This window comes from Entelurus aequoreus, linkage group LG16 (assembly GCF_033978785.1).
Source record: "Entelurus aequoreus isolate RoL-2023_Sb linkage group LG16, RoL_Eaeq_v1.1, whole genome shotgun sequence".
Classification (NCBI taxonomy): domain Eukaryota; kingdom Metazoa; phylum Chordata; class Actinopteri; order Syngnathiformes; family Syngnathidae; genus Entelurus; species Entelurus aequoreus.
This window is the reverse complement of record NC_084746.1, coordinates 48,386,661-48,409,376: the sequence shown is the minus strand read 5'-3', so window position 1 is coordinate 48,409,376 and position 22,716 is coordinate 48,386,661. Positions and strand designations below refer to the sequence as shown.

General features: G+C 39.2%; 1 protein-coding gene across 3 annotated transcripts in view; it reads left to right on the top strand.

The window, feature by feature from the left end:
• atp1a2a (ATPase Na+/K+ transporting subunit alpha 2a) overlaps nt 1-22,716 on the top strand; it is a 180,544-nt gene that overhangs the window by 116,901 nt on the left and 40,927 nt on the right. For all 3 annotated transcript variants that reach the window (XM_062023159.1, XM_062023160.1, XM_062023161.1), the window contains 4 exons: nt 4,817-4,992; nt 13,187-13,323; nt 13,396-13,546; nt 19,511-19,679. In XM_062023159.1, coding sequence (XP_061879143.1) covers nt 4,817-4,992; nt 13,187-13,323; nt 13,396-13,546; nt 19,511-19,679 — 633 coding nt within the window. The remainder of the gene's footprint in view (nt 1-4,816; nt 4,993-13,186; nt 13,324-13,395; nt 13,547-19,510; nt 19,680-22,716) is intronic.

The window sequence follows — 22,716 nt, the reverse complement described above, 5'->3', positions numbered from 1 at the left end:
TTTTTATCAACGTTCTTAAGTCTAAGAATCACTCCTACTCTCCACGATATTTAAGAGACCTTCAGAGGTGTCTTAAGTGGTTAGGAGTTGCCAGCAGGGGATGGCACTGAGGCGAGAGAGACGTGCGCGAACGTTCAGGGAGCGGAACAATGTCCTGGATTTGTTTGATGACGAGCAGCTGATCAAACGGTATCGTTTAGACAGAGCGGGTATTATTTTTGTCACAGATTTAATACTTTTCGATTCCTTGTTGATTTTTGCATGTGGCTGCAGTGGGCTAGTATATATAGAGCAGGGGTCACCAACCTTTTTGAAACCAAGAGCTACTTCTTGGGTACTGATTAATGCGAAGGGCTACCAGTTTGATACACACTTAAATAAATTGCCAGAAATAGCCAATTTGCTCAATTTACCTTTAACTCTATGTTATTATAAATAATTAATGATATTTACACTTAATTGAACGGTTTAAAATGGGAGAAAACACGAAAAAAATGACAATTACATTTTGAAACATAGTTTATCTTCAATTTCGACTCTTTAAAATTCAAAATTCAACCGAAAAAAAGAAGAGAAAAACTAGCTAATTCGAATCTTTTTGAAAAAATTAAAAAAATAATTTATGGAACATCATTAGTAATTTTTCCTGATTAAGATTAATTTTAGAATTTTGATGACATGTTTTAAAAAAGTTAAAATCCAATCTACACTTTGTTAGAATATATATCAAATTGGACCAAGCTATATTTCTAACAAAGACAAATCATTATTACTTCTAGATTTTCCAGAACAAAAATTTTAAAAGAAATTCAAAAGACTTTGAAATAAGATTTAAATTTGATTCTACAGATTTTCTAGATTTGCCAGAATATTTTTTTTGAATTTTAATCATAATAAGTTTGGAGAAATATTTCACAAATATTCTTTGTCGAAAAAACAGAAGCTAAAATGAAGAATTAAATTAAAATGTATTTATTATTCTTTACAATAAAAAAAATAAATTTACTTGAACATTGATTAAAATTGTCAGGAAAGAAGAGGAAGGAATTTAAAAGGTAAAAAGGTATATATGTTTAAAAATCCTAAAATCATTTTTAAGGTTGTATTTTTTCTCTAAAATTGTCTTTCTGAAGTTATAAGAAGCAAAGTAAAAAAATTAATGAATTTATTTAAACAAGTGAAGACCAAGTCTTTAAAATATTTTCTTGAATTTTCAAATTCTATTTGAGTTTTGTCTCTCTTAGAATTAAAAATGTCGGGCAAAGCGAGACCAGCTTGCTAGTAAATAAATACAATTTAAAAAATAGAGGCAGCTCACTGGTAAGTGCTGCTATTTGAGCTATTTTTTAGAACAGGCCAGCGGGCTACTCATCTGGTCCTTACGGGCTACCTGGTGCCCGTGGGCACCGCGTTGGTGACCCCTGATATAGAGCCACCCACACCAGTTTCAAATTAGTTGCCTAATTAATGAATTGGAAAGAAAATGTTATGACAGTAGCGTATGTGTGTGGCCGTGAGGTGAGTGACATCAGTGAGTGTGTGGGCGAGAGAAGAGAGGGAGCGGTAGCGTGAGTGCCGGCGGGGACTAGTTTGTTTTGTATTATTTTGTAGTTTATTGTCAAAATATACACTCCCATTGTCCACTTAAATATTTCCAAGATATTTCTTTATTCTTAGACAAGGGATTCCCTTCCGTGATTGGTCATTTCTATGTACACAGAAATGACGTCACCTAAAATTCCGTTTACGGCACATAGTAATGTCGTAATTCAGCTCTGAGTGTGACACTTAAGATTCAGTCCTACACTTCGCTGAAAGTGTGAGTAAGACGCTTGATAACTAACTTTTAAGTGCAGCTTTCAGCGAAGAATTTATTTACTCTTAAGTCAACTCTTAGCAGACTTCTTAGGAGTAATTCTAAGAAGCTTGATAAGTACGGCCCCTGAGCGTTGGCTTAGTAGTGCCCTTCAGAATTTTTTGAAACCATTCAGCCCCTTTGGCCACTTCCAGTCAGCAACATGAACTTGGATAAATAAGCATACTTGACATGAATAAAAACGTTTTGGTTTGAAACAACCCTTTTTAGCGTTGTTTTGGCTGCTTCAAGCAGCACTATAAACTATAAACACTTGGTTATTAAGTCCCTTTTTAGCAGAGTAGGACCCCTTTAAATCTGCTTAGCAGGGCTGTGCTGGTGAGTATCAACGAGGGTTGTACGGCATACCGGTATTAGTATAGTACCGCGATACTAATGAATCATATTCGGTACCGGTTCCCCCCAACCCCCCCCCCCCCCACGTCGTGTCATTGCTGGTTTACGAGCAGAGAAGCATGTTCGGCAGCGCACAATCACAGAGTACTTACAAACAGACACAGTGTGTAGACAGAAAAGGGAGGACGGACGCATTTTGTCTTAAAAACTAACGATAAAGGTGAAGTTATAACACTGAAACGCCCTCAGGAAGAGGTGCTTTAAGACATGGCTAGCTAGCTAGCGGCTAAAGTCCAGCCCCAGTCGGCAGTGTTTCCATGGCGACGAATAAAGTAAGTTTCTTACAAGTATCATCCCTGCAGGACGAGGAATAGCTAAACAGGCTTCACTACACACCGTAGCTCAAAATGTAAACAAACGCCATGGGTGGATCTACACCTAACATCCACTGTGATGATACCAAGTTCACAAGCGTATCTAGTCGATACTACTATGATTATGTCGATATTTTTTGGCATCACAACATCTTCTTTCGTTTTAAAAAAAAAAGTATATTATCTTTATAAACTCAGGAAATATGTCCCTGGACACATGAGGACTTTGAATATGACCAATGTATGATCCTGCAACGACTTTGTATCGGATTGATGCCCAAATTTGTGGTATCATCCAAAATAACAGAAGAATAAGTGATTATTACATGGATAGAACATGTTAAAATAGAAAGTAAGCAGATATTAACAGTAAATGAACAAGTTAAAGTACCAATGATTGTCACACACACACGAGGTGTGGTGAAATTATTCTCTGCATTTAACCCATCACCCTTGATCACCCCCCTGGGAGGTGAGGGGAGCAGTGAGCAGCAGCGGTGGCCGCGCCCAGGAATAATTTTTGGGTGATTTAACCCCCAATTCCAACCCTTGATGCTGAGGTAATGGGTCCCATTTTTATAGTCTTTGGTATGACTTGGCCGGGGCCGATTTCAGGGCGGACACTCTAGCCACTAGGCCACTGAGTAGGTTAAAAATTCATTTTCTACCACTTGTCCTTAATAATTTTGACAAAATAATAGAATGGAGAATGACATACTTACTGCATACGTCAGCAGACTAAATTAGGAGCTTTTGTTTGTTTACTTACACTACCGTTCAAAAGTTTGGGGTCCCCCAAACAATTTAGTGGAATAGCCTTCATTTCTAAGAACAAGAATAGACTGTCGAGTTTCAGATGAAAGTTCTCTTTTTCTGGCCATTTTGAGCGTTTAATTGACCCCACAAATGTGATGCTCCAGAAACTCAATCTGCTCAAAGGAAGGTCAGTTTTGTAGCTTCTGTAACGAGCTAAACTGTTTTCAGATGTGTGAACATGATTGCACAAGGGTTTTCTCATCATCAATTAGCCTTCTGAGCCAATGAGCAAACACATTGTACCATTAGAACACTGGAGTGATAGTTTCTGGAAATGGGCCTCTATACACCTATGTAGATATTGCACCAAAAACCAGACATTTGCAGCTAGAATAGTCATTTACCACATTAGCAATGTATAGAGTGTATTTCTTTCAAGTTAAGACTAGTTTAAAGTTATCTTCATTGAAAAGTACAGTGCTTTTCCTTCAAAAATAAGGACATTTCAATGTGACCGCAAACTTTTGAACGGTAGTGTACTACTAAAAGACAAGTTGTGTTGTTTGTTCACTACTTTATTTAAGGACAAACTTGCAATAAGAAACATATGTTTAATGTACTCTAAGATTTTTTGTTAAAATAAAGCTAGGGATGTCCGATAATGGCTTTTTGCCGATATCCGATATTCCGATATTGTCCAACTCTTTAATTACCGATACCGATATCAACCGATACCGATATCAACCGATATATGCAGTCGTGGAATTAACACATTATTATGCCTAATTTGGACAACCAGGTATGGTGAAGATAAGGTACTTTTTAAAAAAAAATTAGTAAAATAAGATAAATAAATTAAAAACATTTTCTTGAATAAAAAAGAAAGTACAACAATATAAAAACAGTTACATAGAAACTAGTAATGAATGAAAATGAGTAAAATTAACTGTTAAAGGTTAGTACTATTAGTGGAGCAGCAGCACGCACAATCATGTGTGCTTACGGACTGTATCCCTTGCAGACTGTATTGATATATATTGATATATAATGTAGGAACCAGAATATTGATAACAGAAAGAAATGGGGGGAGGGAGGTTTTTTGGGTTGGTGCACTAATTGTAAGTGTATCTTGTGTTTTTTATGTTGATTTAATTAAAAAAAACAAAAAAAACGATACCGATAATAAAAAAAAACGATACCGATAATTTCCGATATTACATTTTAACGCATATATCGGCCGATATTATCGGACATCTCTAAATAAAGCCAATAATGCCATCTTTTGTGGTCCCCTTTAGAAAAGTATCTAAATAATGTTGGTACCGGTACAAAAATATTGGTATCGAGACAACACCAGTATCAACAATCCTCTGAATCCTGAAAGACGGTTGCACTTTTTCATGTTTTTCCTAAACCTCCCGCCTGCGTCGCCCGAGTGACTTTCCATCCCAACAATCATCCCGTCTTCTTGCAGGCTTCTGCCACCTGAATCTTCCTTCGTCCCAATTCCCCCGAGGATTCGCCTTCGACAGCGACGACCCCAACTTCCCCACCGAGCAGCTCTGCTTCCTGGGCCTCATCTCCATGATTGATCCGCCGCGTGCCGCTGTGCCCGACGCCGTGGGTAAATGCCGCTCGGCTGGCATCAAGGTAATTGCTTCTCGCAGAATCACTTTTGGCGTCGTCGTACCCGGGAAGCCGTTTCCCGCGGCGTCATTTAAATACCGATGAGACGTATGATCAACTCTCGAACGTCTCCCTGAGAGATCGTCGCCTGCCCCGTACATATATACCGTGTATATCCTCGCGTTTCATTATGCTTTGTGGGATGAAATTGTTTTTTTTTTTTTCCTTGACATGAAGGAATGCAAATAGGTGTGTGGGTTGATGGCAGACATTGTGACTTGTCGGAGCATTGAAAGCTCGGGTGTGAATAATCGCATGCCACTTTCAATACATGCTGACAGTTTTCCGCAATGTGATGCGGGAGAAAATGTAAGTGAAGGCTGTCACGTGGTCCTCTCAGTGGGTGTAATGCAGAGCTCATAGGCAGCCCATGTTCTGAAGCCCCAGTCTGCGCATTAGGATGACTGACAGGTGTGGTTACTGTATCTTATGGCTCCTTCTATGGGGTGTTTTTCCATAAATGTTATCCATCGAAGATGCTAAACGCAACCCGATGTACACTACCGTTCAAAAGTTTGGGGTCACATTGGAATGTCCTTATCTTTGAAGGAAAAGCACTGTACTTTTCAATGAAGATAACTTTAAACTAGTCTTAACTTTAAAGAAATACACTCTATACATTGCTAATGTGGTAAATGACTATTCTAGCTGCAAATGTCTGGTTTTTGGTGCAATATCTACATAGGTACCATTTCCAGCAACTATCACTCCAGTGTTCTAATGGTACAATGTGTTTGCTCATTGGCTCAGAAGGCTAATTGATGATTAGAAAACCCTTGTGCAATCATGTTCACACATCTGAAAACACTTTAGCTCGTTACAGAAGCTACAAAACTGACCTTCCTTTGAGCAGATTGAGTTTCTGGAGCATCACATTTGTGGTAGCTCAAAATGGCCAGAAAAAGAGAACTTTCATCTGAAACTCGACAGTCTATTCTTGTTCTTAGAAATGAAGGCTATTCCAAAAAATTGTTTGGGTGACCGCAAACTTTCGAACGGTAGTATATATATATATATATATATATATATATATATATATATATATATATATATATATATATATATATATATATATATATATATATATATATATATATATATATATATATATATATATATATATATATATATATATATATATATATATATATATATATATATATATATATATATAACATTGCACACGGCGCTCAAAAATATGTCAAAATGTTTTAGTACGACTTTGGTAAGCTACGAAGCCGCCCCGCTTGATGGACTGTCGGAGCATTACGGCTACCGTAGTCAGACGTACTTTGATTCAACATATGGGTATTATTATGGTGTGTGTATAGGGACCGCAAAATGGCACCTTTGAGCAGATTGAGTTTCTGGAGCATCACATTTGTGGGGGTCAATTAAACGCTCAAAATGGCCAGAAAAAGAGAACTTTCATCTGAAACTCGACAGTCTATTCTTGTTCTTAGAAATGAAGGCTGTTCAACAAAATTGTTTGGGTGACCCCAAACTTTTGAACGGTAGTGTAGGTCAATATGTGCTAAACCAGGGGTCGGCAACCCAAAACGTTGAAGGAGCCATATTGGAACAAAAATACAACAAACTAATCTGTCTGGAGCAGCAAAAAAGTGTCTATATTAGCTATAATAGCCTACTATCAAAATGACTATGTGTCGCAGGCTGAAGCGAACCTCCGTTGACAGAAATGTAATACTTATTCTACACATTTTTGGGGACGGCGTGGCGCAGTTGGGAGAGTGGCCGTGCCAGCAGTCTGAGGGTTCCTGGTTCGATCCCCAGCTTCTACCAACCTAGTCACGTCCGTTGTGTCCTTGAGCAAGACACTTCACCCTTGCTCCTGATGGGTCGTGGTTCGGGCCTTGCATGGCAGCTCCCGCCATCAGTGTGTGAATGCGTGTGTGTGTGTGTGAATGGGTGAATGTGGAAATAGTGTCAAAGTGCTTTGAGTAGAAGTTAAGTTAAGTTAAAGTACCAATGATTGTCACACACACATACTAGGTGTGGTGAAATTTGTCCCCTTGATCACCCCCTGGGAGGTGAGGGGAGCAGTGAGCAGCAGCGGTGGCCGCACCCAGGAATCATTTCTGGTGATTTAACCCCCAATTCCAACCCTTGATGCTGAGTGCCAAGCAGGAAGGTAATGGGTCCCATTTGTATAGTCTTTGGTATGACTCGGCCAGGGTTTGAACTCACAACTTACCGATCTCAGGGCGGGCATAGCTCGGTTGGTAGAGCGGCCGTGCCAGCAACTCGAGGGTTCCAGGTTCGATCCCCATTTCCGCCATCCTAGTCACTGCCGTTGTGTCCTTGGGCAAGACACTTTACCCACCTGCTCCCAGTGCCACCCACACTGGTTTAAATGTAACTTAGATATTGGGTTTCACCATGTAAAGAGCTTTGAGTCACTAGAGAAAAGCGCTATATAAATATAATTCACTTCAATTCACTTCACTCTAACCCAGGGGTCGGCAACCTGCGGCTCTAGAGCTGCATGTGGCTCTTTAGCGCCGCCCTAGTGGCTCTCTGGAGCTTTTTCAAAAACGTATGAAAAATGTAAAAAGATGAGGGGGAAAAAAGTATATTTTTCGTTTTAATATGGTTTCTGTAGGAGGACAAACATGACACAAACCTCCCTAATTGTTATAAAGCACACTGTTTATATTAAACATGTATTTGGGGAGCGCCGTTTTGTCCTACTAATTTTGGCGGTCCTTGAACTCACCTTAGTTTGTTTACATGTATAACTTTTTCCGACTTTCTCGGACGTGTTTTATGCCACTTCTTTTTCTGTCTCATTTTGTCCACCAAACTTTTAACGTTGTGCATAAATGCACAAAGGTGAGTTTTGTTGATGTTATTGACTTGTGTGGAGTGGTAATCGGGCATATTTGGTCACTGCATGACTGCAAGCTAATCGATGCTAACATGCTATTTAGGCTATCTATATGTATATATTGCATCATTATGCCTTATTTGTAGCTATATTTGAGGTGAATTAGCTTCCTTTAAGTCATCTTGATTCAATTAATATCTCATGACACACTATCTGTGTGTATTATGGCTTTTAATTTTTTGCGGCTCCAGACAGATTTGTTTTTGTATTTTTGGTCCAATATGGCTCTTTCAACATTTTGGGTTGCCGACCCCTGCTCTAACCACTAGGCCACTGAGTAGGTAAAAAGGTAGTAGAAAGGCGCCATACAAGTATAACGCATTTACCAATGTATTTATTTACATTTTTACCACATTAGAAACCATTAGTAAATCAGAGGCTACTCAGAAGGTGAGATAACTCCTGGAAATTACTGGCTTTTATTGGCCAAAGGTATAGATGTGTGTGTCCAAGTTAAGGCTGTTTTCTTTTAAGAGATTTATTACAATCTTTGGCAAGCTAGGTAATGTTTGCTGTGGTCTGGAACAACATGGCACACAAACAACTATCTGAAATGCAGCCAATGTTACATCCAGATAATGTGTCATGAGACATGCAAAACTAAATTATATACAAAGAGGATAAAATTAAAGGATGTTAAATGAGCTCAAATATACATACAAATGAGGCATGATGATGCAATATGTACATACAGCCTAAATAGCATGTTAGCATTGATTAGCTTGCAGTCATGCACTGACCAAATATGCCTGATTAGCACTCCCAACAAGTCAATAACGTCAACAAAGCGCACCTTTGTGCATTCACGCACAGCATAAAACTTTTGGTGGACAAAATGAGACAAAGAAGGAGTGGACGATTTTACATGTAAACAAACTGTTGCGTCACAGTCCACACTATGGTGAGTTCAAGAACCGCCGAAATTGGTAGGACAAAACGATGTTCACCAAATAGTCTCATCAGTGAAGCATACACACACACATATTAAACAGTGGGCTTTCTAACAATTGGGAAGGTTTGTGTCATGTTTGTCCTCAAACAAAAAACATACTAAAACAAAAAATATATATTTTTCCCCCATCTTTTTAAATTTTCAATCCTTTTTTAAAAATGCTCCAGGGAGCCAATAGGGCGGCGCTAAAGAGCTGCATGCCATTACTGACCCCCGTGAAAAACATCTTAGCTTTGTGTTATAGCTGAGTGTATCTCATAATATGTCTCATTAATAACTCATGTTTTATGCCGAGGGCCAGTGCCCCCATGTTGCACTTTGGACACACCTGCCCTTTAGGATCCATTGATGGGCATTTGGAAAAAAAATAAATTATGAATTGTATTTTTTATGATGATGATTTTATTTTGTTTTAATTTATCTTTGTATTTTAGGTAAATGCAATACAATTGTGTTCCCTAAAGAAAGTCTTTATTCCAAGAAAATAATGATAACAATAATGATATTGCTTGGTGATGGATCAAACGATATTGAAGCATCAATTTACTATGAAACACAAGGTGTGATACTGCATGCCTCCATGTGTGTACCGCTTTAAGAAAAAACATGTAACACATACAGCTGGTGTGTCATTTGACTGCGAAGCGTCAAACTGTGTTCATCAAGAAGCGCTTTTTTCGGCTCACAGGTGACAACGTGTACCGAAAGATGTCGGAAGAGCGAGGTGCCACATTCGACATTGTTTCTCGCCGCCATCATTGATCTTAATGGAATTAAGAAAAATAAAAAGTTCCTAAGTGTGGAATCAATTAGTCTTATAGCCTCAATTAGGGTAAATGTTTTTTTCCTCTTTACAACTTGGAGTTGTGCATCTTATATTCCTTTCTGCAGAGCTATTTATTAAAAAAATGTGGTAACACTTTATTTTAAGGTACACATATTCACCATTAATTAGTTGCTTATTAACATGCAAATTAGTAACATATTGGCTCTTAATTAGTCATTATTAAGTACTTATTAATGCCTTATTCTGCATGGCCTTATTATACAAGCAGTAAGCCATTAACTAAGAGTCTTCCCTAACCCTAACTCCAACGCTAATCCTGACCCTGACAATAACCCCAACCCCAACCCTAAACCTAACCCCAACCCCAACCCTTAGCCCTAACCCTAACCAACTCTTTTTGTCTAATCTTTAGCTTCGCTATACCTAATCCTGACCCCAACCCCAAACCTAACCCCAACCCTGACCCCAACCCTAACCCCAACCCCAACCCTTAACCCTAACCTTAACCAACTCTTTTTCTCTAATCTTTAGCTTCGCTATACCAAACCCTGACCCCAACCCCGACCCTAACCCCAACCGCAACCCTAACCCTAAATTAATAAGCAACTAAATAATGGTAAATATGTTCCGCATACTAAAGTGTTGCCAAAAATGTATATTGCATATTTTCCAGGCTATAAGCCACTACTTTTTTTCCCTAAGCTTTGACCCCTGCGGCTTATACAAATCTATGTATAGCTAAATTATGGAATGGATTAAGCAAAGAAATCAAACAATGTACTAAAATGATTCACTTTAAATTGTAAATGGGTTATACTTGTATAGCGCTTTTCTACCTTCAATGTACTCAAAGCGCTTTGACACTATTTCCACATTCACCCATTCACACACACATTCACACACACACATTCACACACTGATGGCGGGAGCTGCCATGCAAGGCGCTAACCAGGACCCATCAGGAGCAAGGGTGAAGTGTCTTGCTCAAGGACACAACGGACGTGACTAGGTTGGTAGAAGCTGGGGATCGAACCAGGAACCCTCAGACTGCTGGCACGGCCACTCTATCAACCTCGCCACGCCGTCCCCACTTTAAGAGACTGTCCATACTCAAAGTGTTTACAAAGTACAAGGAAGAATCCTGATAAACATCCATCCATCCATTTTCTACCGCTTGTCCCGTTCGCGATCGCGGGTAGGGGGGGGGGTCGGAGGCGGGGGGCGGGGGTGCTGGAGCCTATCTCAGCTGCATTCATATTGAACCTTATTAAAAAAAGAGAAAATCTTATTCATCTCCTAAAGGATGAATAAAGACCTCAATTACTTTTCTGTTTTGTTTGATCAGCCGTTTTATCGCCGTGTTACAGGCACCGTTTGGAAACAATTACAGTATGTAAATAAACATATACAAAATAATTCTATGTAAATGTCTAATTTCACAACGTACTAATATACATCTGTGGATTATCCAGTGCGGTTAATACATCCAAAAAAAAAAAAAAAGGAACATTTAATGGGTGCGGCTTACAGTCCAGAAAATACGGTATATTTGTATACAAACCCCGTTTCCATATGAGTTGGGAAATTGTGTTCGATGTAAATACAAACGGAATACAATTATTTGCAAGTAATTTTCAACCCATATTCAGTTGAATATGCTACAAAGACAACATATTAGATGTTAAAACTAATAAACATTTTTTTTTGCAAATAATCATTAACTTTACAATTTGATGCCAGCAACACGTGACAAAGAAGTTGGGAAAGGTGGCAATAAATACTGATAAAGTTGAGGAATGCTCATCAAACACTTATTTGGAACATCCCACAGGTGTGCAGGCAAATTGGGAACAGGTGGGTGCCATGATTGGGTATAAAAGTAGATACCATGAAATGCTCAGCCATTCACAAACAAGGATGGGGCGAGGGTCACCACTTTGTCAACAAATGCGTGTGCAAATTGTTGAACAGTTTAAGAAAAACCTTTCTCAAGCAGCTATTGCAAGGAATTTAGGGATTTCACCATCTACGCTCCAGAATATCATCAAAGGGTTCAGAGAATCTGGAGAAATCACTGCCGGTAAGCAGCTAAGCCCGTGACCTTCCATCCCTCAGGCTGTACTGCATCAACAAGCCACATCATGTGTAAAGGATATCACCACATGGGCTCAGGAACACTTCAGAAACCCACTGTCAGTAACTACAGTTGGTCGCTACATTTGTAAGTGCAAGTTAAAACTCTCCTCTGCAAGGCGAAAACCGTTTATCAACAACACCCAGAAACGCCGTCGGCTTCGCTGGGCCTGAGCTCATCTAAGATGGACTGATACAAAGTGGAAAAGTGTTCTGTGGTCTGACGAGTCCACATTTCAAATTGTTTTTGGAAACGGTGGACGTCGTGTCCTCCGGACCAAAGAGGAAAAGAACCATCCGGATTGTTATAGGCGCAATGCTGAAAAGCCAGCATGTGTGATGGTATGGGGGTGTATTAGTGCCCAAGACATGGGTAACTTACACATCTGTGAAGGCACCATTAATGCTGAAAGGTACAAACAGCTTTTGGAGCAACATATGTTGCCATCCAAGCAACGTTACCATGGACGCCCCTGCTTATTTCAGCAAGACAATGCCAAGCCACGTGTTACATCAATGTGGCTTCATAGTAAAAGAGTGCGGGTACTAGACTGGCCTGCCTGTAGTCCAGACCTGTCTCCCATTGGAAATGTGTGGCGCATTATGAAGCCTAAAATAGCACAAGGGAGACCCCCGGACTGTTGAACAACTTAAGCTGTACATCAAGCAAGAATGGGAAAGAATTCCACCTGAGAAGCTTCAAAAATGTGTCTCCTCAGTTCCCACACGTTTACTGAGTGTTGTTAAAAGGAAAGGCCATGTAACACAGTGGTGAACATGCCATTTTCCAACTACTTTGGCATGTGTTGCAGCCATGAAATTCTAAGTTAATTATTATTTGAAAAAAAAAAAAAAAAGTTTATGAGTTTGAACATCAAATATCTTGTTTTTGTAGCATATTCAACTGAATATGGGTTGAAAAGGATTTGCAAATCATTGTATTCTGTTTATATTTACATCTAACACAATTTCCCAACTCGTATGGAAACGGGGTTTGTACTTGTTGTATTTTGATTTTACAGTAGCCCATTAACGCAGAAAAAATGGGCCCTCTGCTAGCAATGATGTCATCGTCAATGTTTACAAATTTCCACAGACTTTTGTATAGATTTTTTCACTACGCTCATCGCTGAAAGTGTTTGAGGAGCTCTTCATTTTCCGGCGGCGTCGCCTCAATGCCTCAAAGTCATTTTTTCCTGACGCCAGCTAAGTGCTAACAGCTAGCGATGCCATTCTTGTCTGCTGTAACGACCACAATACATTTGGCTGACTGATGGGCCCCCGAGGCGTCGTCGTCGTCGCAGCTCGCGCTCGCTTGTCGCGGCCGACGAGATACACGGTGATACGTTTGACGTGTTCATGTGATGGATGCGCTCAGGTGATCATGGTGACGGGCGACCACCCAATCACGGCCAAGGCCATCGCCAAGGGAGTGGGGATCATCTCGGAGGGCAACGAGACCGTGGAGGACATCGCGGAAAGACTCAACATCCCTCTCAGCCAAGTTAATCCGAGGTGTGCGCATCAAAAAAAAAAAAAAAAGACAACACCACCTTGTTGCTGAGGCTTGACTGTGTTGACCCCCAGGGACGCCAAGGCGTGCGTGGTTCACGGCTCCGACCTCAAGCACATGAGCGCCGAGTACCTGGACGACCTGCTGAAGAACCACACCGAGATTGTGTTTGCTCGCACGTCACCTCAGCAGAAGCTCATCATCGTGGAGGGCTGCCAGAGGCAGGTCAGTGGACCCGCATCATACATAGATAGATAGATAGTACTTTATTGATTCCTTCTGGAGAGTTCCCTCAGGAACATTTAAATTCCAGCAGCAGTGTACAGAATTGAGATATGATTTAAAAAGTGAACAATAAATAATGGGGGTGTATGTTATTGTTTTGCATCCCCTGTCATCCTTGTATCCCCCCCCCCCCCCCAGAGAGGAGTTGTACAGTCTGACGTAGTTTTTGAGTCTATTAGTCCTGCACTACACTGCAAAAAGTCAGTGTTCAAAAACAAGAACAAATGATACAAAATGAGGGGTATTTTATTTGAACTAAGCAAAATGATGCGCCAATAGAACAAGAAAAGTTGGCTTGTCAAGACTTTCCAAAACAGGTAAAATTAGCTAACCTCAATGAACCCCAAAATACCTTAAAATAAGTATATTCTCACTAATAACAAGTGCACTTTTCTTGGTACGAAAAAAAAAAAAGAGACCTTTTTGCTCAATATGTTGAAAAATATTCTTAAATGAAGTAAACGCTAGTGCCATTATCTTGACATAATGATATGCATACATCATGATTTTTTTGTTCCTGCTTGAAGTAAGAAATGATTACTTTAAAAAAGTAGTTTTATACTCGTGAGTGTTGATGACACAGCTTTGCAACAGTTGATATTCTAGTTTCAAGCATGTTTTACTCAATATAGGTCATCACATCTCAGCAACAAGCTGTAATATCTTACTGAGATCATTTAGGACCAAATCCCTTCAAACAAGTAAAACACTCGAACATAAAATCTGCTTAGTGAGAAGAATTATCTTATCAGACAGAAAATAAGCAAATATCACCCTTATTTGAGATATTTCATCTTACTTAGATTTCGGTTTTTGCCGTGTAGGGATGAAGTGTTTGTTTGTGTTTGTGCGAGGCACTACACTCAAACTGTGGGGTCTGATCAGGTGAATGAATGAATGAATGAATTAGAGATGTCCGATAATGGCTTTTTTGCCGATATTCCGATATTGTCCAACTCTTAATTACCGATTCCGATATCAAACGATACCGATATATACAGTCGTGGAATTAACACATTATCATGCCTAATTTTGTTGTGATGCCCCGCTGGATGCATTAAACAATGTAACAAGGTTTTCCAAAATAAATCAACTCAAGTTATGGAGAAAAAAAATGCCAACATGGCACTGCCATATTTATTATTGAAGTCACAAAGTGCATTATTTTTTTTAACATGCCTCAAAACAGCAGCTTGGAATTTGGGACATGCTCTCCCTGAGAGAGCATGAGGAGGTTGAGGTGGGTGGGGTTTTTTGGGTGGGGGGGGGGGGGGGTGTATATTGTAGCGTCTCGGAAGAGTTAGTGCTGCAGACCGAAAGTGGCCCCTGTAGAATGCACTGTAAATTTCCATGAGAGGAAGTGAATCTTCTGCGGAACAATAAGAAATGACATTCATTAGTCTTCGTCTTCCTCTTCTGTAGGGGTGGGCGAGAGCCAGGTATCGCGGTGTCTTCGGTCATGCTTGGACGATACACAAACCTACAGCTGGGTGGCAGCAGTGCTCAAACTAATCAACATGGTGCATGTTTTTAAAATGTAATTGTGTAAATAAATATGATCAAGTTCTCTATAGCAGTGGTCCCCAACCTTTTTGTAGTTGCGGACCGGTCAACGCTTGAAAATTTGTCCCACGGACCGGTGGGTGGAGGGGGGGTGTATTTAATTTTTTATTTTTATTTTTATTTTTATTTTTTATTTGTTATTTATTTATTTTTTACATAAATAAATACAATTATGTGTGCTTACGGACTGTATCCCTGCAGGCTGTATTGATCTATATTGATATAGAATGTATATATTGTATTTTTTATGTTGATTTCATAAAATTTTTTTTTATTTTTTTTAATTTAATTTTTTTTAAATTCTTGTACGGCCCGGTACCAATCGGTCCGCGGACCGGTACCGGGCCGCGGACCGGTGGTTGGGGACCACCGCTCTATAGTCATTTAAAAAAAAAAAAAATGTTTTTTTTTTTTATTTTTTATTTTTTTTTACATAAATAAATACAATTATGTGTGCTTACGGACTGTATCCCTGCAGGCTGTATTGATCTATATTTATATAGAATGTATATATTGTTTTTTTTATGTTGATTTCATTAAAAAAAAAAAAAAAATTTAATTTATTTATTTATTTATTTTTTTTAAATTCTTGTACGGCCCGGTGCCAATCGGTCCGCGGACCGGTACCGGGCCGCGGCCCGGTGGTTGGGGACCACTGCTCTATAGTCATTTAATTCAGGTAATGAAATGACTATTGAGAAAGGAAAGGTAATTTAAAATCATTTCAAACCACTGGTGTAAGATAACCCTTCTACTCCTAAACTGATGCACACAAAAGGGTGAAAAGTTCTCAAACCATGTGCTATTATTTTTATCACAAATACGCCACATGGTGGCGCTGTCATTAAACCCCAAAGTCAGGGTTCTCAAACTCAATTTACCTGAGGGCCACTGGATGCAGAAACTGGGTGAGGCTGGGCCGCAAGAAAAGATTTCTTAAAAAAAATCTAACATGCACTTTTTAATGAATTCACCTTCTTTGAATGGCTTTCCCGCCCTGGCAACCATCTCACTCACCATGACTGCTGCATCGCTCTTTTCGCTTGCTTTCTTGACAAAATCTTGTTGCCTCAGTAGACTGGTTTTTAAAATTTGCAACCCGGTTCACTCTCTCATCTCCCTGGTATTTTGCGTACTCCTCAGCATGTCTAGTTGTATAATGACGTTTCAAATTGTGTTGCTTGTGCACCGCAACTTTCTCTGTATCAACTACAGAAAAGAGCTATAAGGATTATTCATAAAGTAGATTACTTAGAACACACTCACATATTATTTATTAATTCGGGTTTATTGAAATTACAGGAGCTAGTAAAGTTACAGACATGATGTGTCATGTTTAAGGCTAAAAGTAAAACATTACCAGCAAATTTACAAAAAATGTTTGTCATCACTTGTGAGAATGAAGAGCATAGAAGAAAAGGTCATTTCCAACATCAGTATTCAAGGACAACTTTAAAACAAATGTGTATATCAGTGGTGGGGGTTAAACTATGGAATTCTCTTTACAATGAGATAAAAGATTGTAAAAATATATTCCAATTGAAAAAATATATAAAGACAGAACAATAAAATCATATGGACAGCCATAAGTGTTTACATTTTGCTTTATATTTATTATTTTACTTATTTTTTGCCTGGTTTTGTATTTGTTTTGTATCATCCCGTGAGGTATATATTACTACTTTTGTTTTTTTTGTTTGGTTTGTACTTCATGAAGTTTTGCACTTGTTGTGTTTTTTTGTTTGTTTTCGTTATATTTGGATGAAATTGTTGGTTTATATCAGTGGTCCCCAACCTTTTTGTAGCTGGGGACCGGTTAACGCTTGAAAATTTGTCCCACGGACCGGGGGGGGGGATTTTTATTTTATTTTATTTTTTTCATAAAGAAATACAATCATGTGTGCTTACGGACTGTATCCCTGCAGACTGTATTGATCTATATTGATATATAATGTATATATTGTGTTTTTTATGTTGATTTAATTTAAAAAAAAAAAAAAAAGTTTTTTTTTAGTTTTTTTTTAATTACATTTCTTGCGCGGCCCGGTACCAATCGGTCCGGTGGTTGGGGGACCACTGGTTTATATGATATCATTAAGTAAGACTACGTATTATGTTGAAGGGGGCAGGAAAATACAAGATTTTTCTTCATCCTGCGCCTTCTCAGGCATTGGTGTGTAAATGTATAATTGAGGTATAATTGTCTATCGATCAAAGATGCACATCAATGAAGGAGATAAATAAAAATGAAATGAAATGAAATAAGACACGTCGGGGTGCCCCTGTGCTCAACAAAGAAATATTGCATCAAAAATCGTCTCTTTATGGAGCCAACGGGAGGGGGGGGTTTGGCTCGCCGTGGAGTTTACAGTTACGGTAGCACAATTATCCCCGAACGGCGAGCGAAGGAGGCAGAGACGGAGGCAGGAAGAGCGTGTGCGGGTGTCGTGGAAAAGCGGCAAAATGTTTCTCTGCTTGCATCACGCAAGTGACGTCAATGCATACTTGACAACCTTGAGGCCTTCGAATTCGGGAGATGGGGGCGGGGGGGTTTGAGGTGTGTGTGGGGGGGTTGAGGTGGGTGGGGTTGGGAGGAGGCGGGGTTGGTGGTAGCAGGGGTGTTTTTGTAGCCAGGAGGAGTTAGGGCTGCAAAGGATTCTGGGTATTTGTTCTGTTGTGTTTATGTTGTGTTTAGGTGCGGATGTTCTCCCGAAATGTGTTTGTCATTCTTGTTTGGTGTGGGTTCACAGTGTGGCGCATATTTGTAACAGTGTTAAAAATAAATTAAATAAAATATGACCACCCTCAGTGTGACATGTATGGCTGTTCCTCAAGTATGTCTTGCAACAACTTGCGTGTGTCTGCAGAAGCCTCATACAACATGTGTCTGGGCCGGCACGCTGTTAGTATGGAGGAAAAGATGATGCGGTGACAGTTTCTAGAGGACACTATAGGCAGTGCCAATACCACACCGATAGATTCCTTCAGCTCCGCACACAACACTGTCAAGCGCCATTCATTTAAAACTTGCGGGCCGCACTAACATTAAACTGTCATATTAAGGTGGGGGCCGCACAATAACGTCTCGCGGGCCGCATGTTTGAGACCCCTGCCCAAAGTATATACAGTATATATATATATATATATATATATATATATATATATATATATATATATATATATATATATATATATGTATGTATATATACAGTATATATATATATATACATATATATATATATATATATATATATATATATATATATATATATATATACATAATGTAACCAAAAAACAATTACAAACAAAAAATAAATAAACACAAAATTAACTAAAAGCAGTCTTTTACTCACAATGTGTCGACTTTTTTCTTATAAAATTGGGAGCAATTTCTAATATTCTTTCTGTTTCTGTAACATTGCAATGTTTTCCCGTAAAAATATTACTTTTTTATGTAAAATTATTACTTTTTAATGTACAATTGTTACTCTTTAATGCAAAAATGGTGACATTTGTCATATAAAATGTTGACTCTTATCACAATATTGCCAATTTTTTTTTGTTGCTCTTTGTAAAATAGTGAATTTTTTGGAGTAAAATTATGACTTTTGTCATAGTTTTGCCAAGTGAAATTCAGATTCTCATTATAATATTGCCAAAATGTCAAAGTTTTCTTATAAAATTACGACTCTTTTCATAAAATTGCCAAGCTTTTCTTGTAAAATTGCGACTGTTATTGAGTGAAATTCCAACTTGTATCGTAATATTGCACAAATGTTCAGTTTGTCTTGTAAAATGTTGACCTGCGTTGTGTCAAATTACGACTTTTATTATCACACTGCCAAAATTCAGAGTTTTTCTTGCGAAAATGTGACCTTTTTCCTGTGAAATTTGCACAGTATGTATATATTATTAATGTTGTAAATATAAATCTTTATATATCTAGAAAGGGTGGTCCTAAAGATGTAGGCATTTTTCAAAGGTCCCAAGAAGGTCAGAAATACGAGAATGTGTGTGTGTGTGTGTGTGTGTGTGTGTCCATTGCTCATCTGTATGTTTAACATAGAGTCCAGTTTGCTTCTTTAATGTATGCGTGCGGTCACACTTTCCCATACACGGGAGGTCACGCTACAATTCCCTCTCCACTTGCTCTTTTCCTGCGCTGTGTGACTGAGTGATTACAACCCAATTCTGTTTCTCATTTAATCTCCCCGGAGCTGCTTTTCAAAAGACTTTATTAAGGGGAAAGGGAGGGCAGCGTGGAGCGCCAGGCTTAAATCACAGCACTTATCTCACTCTTTCTGACACTTTTTTCTGTCCACCGTTCCCGGTGGGGCGCAGGGGGCCATTGTGGCCGTGACGGGCGACGGCGTCAACGACTCGCCGGCTCTGAAGAAGGCCGACATCGGCGTCGCCATGGGGATCGCCGGCTCCGATGTGTCCAAGCAGGCGGCGGACATGATCCTGCTGGATGACAACTTCGCCTCCATCGTCACCGGCGTGGAAGAAGGTGAGTGATGGCTTGTGACTTAAGAGTAGTCAGTGTACTGCCTGTATAGAAGTCAAAATGTACAATCAACACGCATCCATTATTGCCTGAATAGCTGGTAGCGAGATAATTGTGTGGTACTGGCATTGGAAAACTGCGGTTCATTGAGGGAAAGATCAATTCCAACATATACTATGACATGGGGAAGCAGAGTGTGGTTCCCCTTCTTTGAAAACTGGGTCTTTAAGACAGTTAGGGATGACTACCGAATTCGGTACTTTTTATAGGCACCAACTAGGGTTGTACGGTATACCGGTATTGGTATAGTACCGCGATAGTAATGAATCATATTCGGTACTATACCTGAAAAGTATAGCTCCCTCCACACCCTCGTCGTCGTTTTGTTGTTTTGTTGGTTGACGAGCATGTTCGGCAACACACAATCACAGAGTACTTACAAACAGACACAGTGTGTAGACAGAAAAGGGAGAACCGATGCATTTTGGCTTAAAAACTAACGATAAAGGTGAAGTTATAACACTGAAACGCCCTCAGGAAGAGGTGCTTCAAGTAATGGCTAGCTCGCTAATAGCTAACATCCAGCCGTCCAATCAATCAATCCATCAATCAATGTTTATTTATATAGCCCTAAATCACAAGTGTCTCAAAATCACAAGTGTCTCAAAGGCCAGTGTTTTAGCTACTTCTAAATCACTAATCCTGGTCTCCATGGCGACAAATAAAGTACGTTTCTTACAAGTATCATCCGTGCAGGACGAGGAATAGCTAAACATGCTTCACTACACACCGTAGCTCATCGGCGTCAAAATGTAAACAAACGCCATTGGTGGATCCACACCTAACATCCACTGTAATGATACCAAGTACAGTAGCGTATCTAGTCGATACTACTATGATTACGTCGATATTTTTTAGCATCACAAAATCTTTTTTCGTTTTTTAAAAATATATATTATGTTTATAAAGTCAGGAAATATGTCCCTGGACACATGAGGACTTTGAATATGACCAATGTATGATCCTGTAACTACTTGATATCGGATTGATACCCAAATTTGTGGTATCATCCAAAACTAATGTAAAGTATCAAATAACAGAAGAATAAGTGATTATTACATTTTAACAGAAGTGTAGATAGAACATGTTAAAAGAGAAAGTAAGCAGATATTAACAGTAAATTAACAAGTAGATTAATAATTTATTTATACCACGTGTCCTTAATAATGTTGACAAAATAATAGAATGATAAATGACACAATATGTTACTGCATATGTCAGCAGACTAATTATGAGCCTTTGTTTGTTTACTTACTACGAAAAGACAAGTTGTCAAATATGTTCACTATTTTATTTAAAGGACTTAAAGGCCTACTGAAATGAATGTTTTTTATTTAAACGGGAATAGCAGATCCATTCTATGTGTCATACTTGATCATTTCGCGATATTGCCATATTTTTGCTGAAAGAATTTAGTATAGAACCACGACGATAAAGTTCGCAACTTTTGCTCGCTGATAAAAAAAAGCCTTGCCTGTAGCGGAAGTAGCGTGACGTCACAGGAGCTAGTATTCCTCACATTTCCCCGTTGTTTACAATGGAGCGAGAGAGATTCGGACCGAGAAAGCGACGATTACCCCATTAATTTGAGCGAGGATGAAAGATTCGTGGATTAGGAACGTTAGAGTGAAGGACTAGAGAGGCAGTGCAGGGTGTATCTTTTTTCGCTCTGACCGTAACTTAGGTACAAGGTCTCATTGGATTCCACACTCTCTCCTTTTTCTATTGTGGATCACGGATTTGTATTTTAAACCACCTCGGATACTATATCCTCTTGAAAATGAGAGTCGAGAACGCGAAATGGACATTCACAGTGACTTTTATCTCCACGACAATACATCGGTGAAGCTCTTTAGCTACGGAGCTAACGTGATAGCATCAGGCTCAAATGCAGATAGAAACAAAATTTTAAAAAACCCTGACTGGAAGGATAGACAGAAGATCAACAATACTATTAAACCATGAACATGTAAATACACGGTTAATAATTTCCAGCTTGGCGAAGCTTAAACAATGCTGTGTTGCTAACGACGCCATTGAAGCTAACTTAGCTACGGAGCGGCGGCGGCGGCGGGCGTTGTAGCTTTCGACGACACCCTGGCCCCCATCAGAGTCGGCAATAAACATATATTTCCCCAAAGTTACATACGTGACATGCACATAGCGACACGCACGTACGGGCAAGCGATCAAATTTTTGGAAGCCAAAGCTGTACTCACGGTAGCGCGTCTGCTATCCAGCTCAAACACAAGGTTGTGTGGCTGCAGCCGGCCGCTAATACACCGCTTCCCACCTACAACTTTCTTCTTTGCAGTCTCCATTGTCCATTAAACAAATTGCAAAAGATTCACCAACACAGATGTCCAGAATACTGTGGAATTTTTCGATGAAAACAGAGCAGTTTGTATGGTGACACATTGGGTCCGAATACTTCCGTTGCCGTCGTGACGTCACGCGCATACGTCATCATACACAGACCTTTTCAAGCGGAAGTTTCAAATGTTTTTGTATTTTTTTGTTTTATTTTTGTGGCTGTGTGTATAAGTGGCTGGTTGCGTCAGTTCTGTTCTTTTAATGTATTTAATGTCTTTTGTGTTCTTTGATGTTTCCCTGTTACACATATGTTTAATGTGTGCTATGGCTATGAGGTCCCCCCCCTCCCCAGCGCTTACCTGTTTCTCACCTTTTTTTGTAAGGGTTGCCGGAAGTTGGCAGACCCGTCAGCGATCCTGTTCTGTCTCCCTGTAATGTTTGTCTGATCTTGAATGGGATTGTGCTGAAAATCTTAATTTCTCCTCGGGGATTATTAAAGTATTTCTGATTATGGTTCTGATTATCGATCAGCAATGATCTAAAAGTTAACTACGGACCAACGTGATTAATTGTGATTAAATATTTTCATCGTATGACAGCCCTAATAGCGATATACATTTACTATTCACTAAAAATTAGTCAACACAAAGCTATATTTTATCTAGAG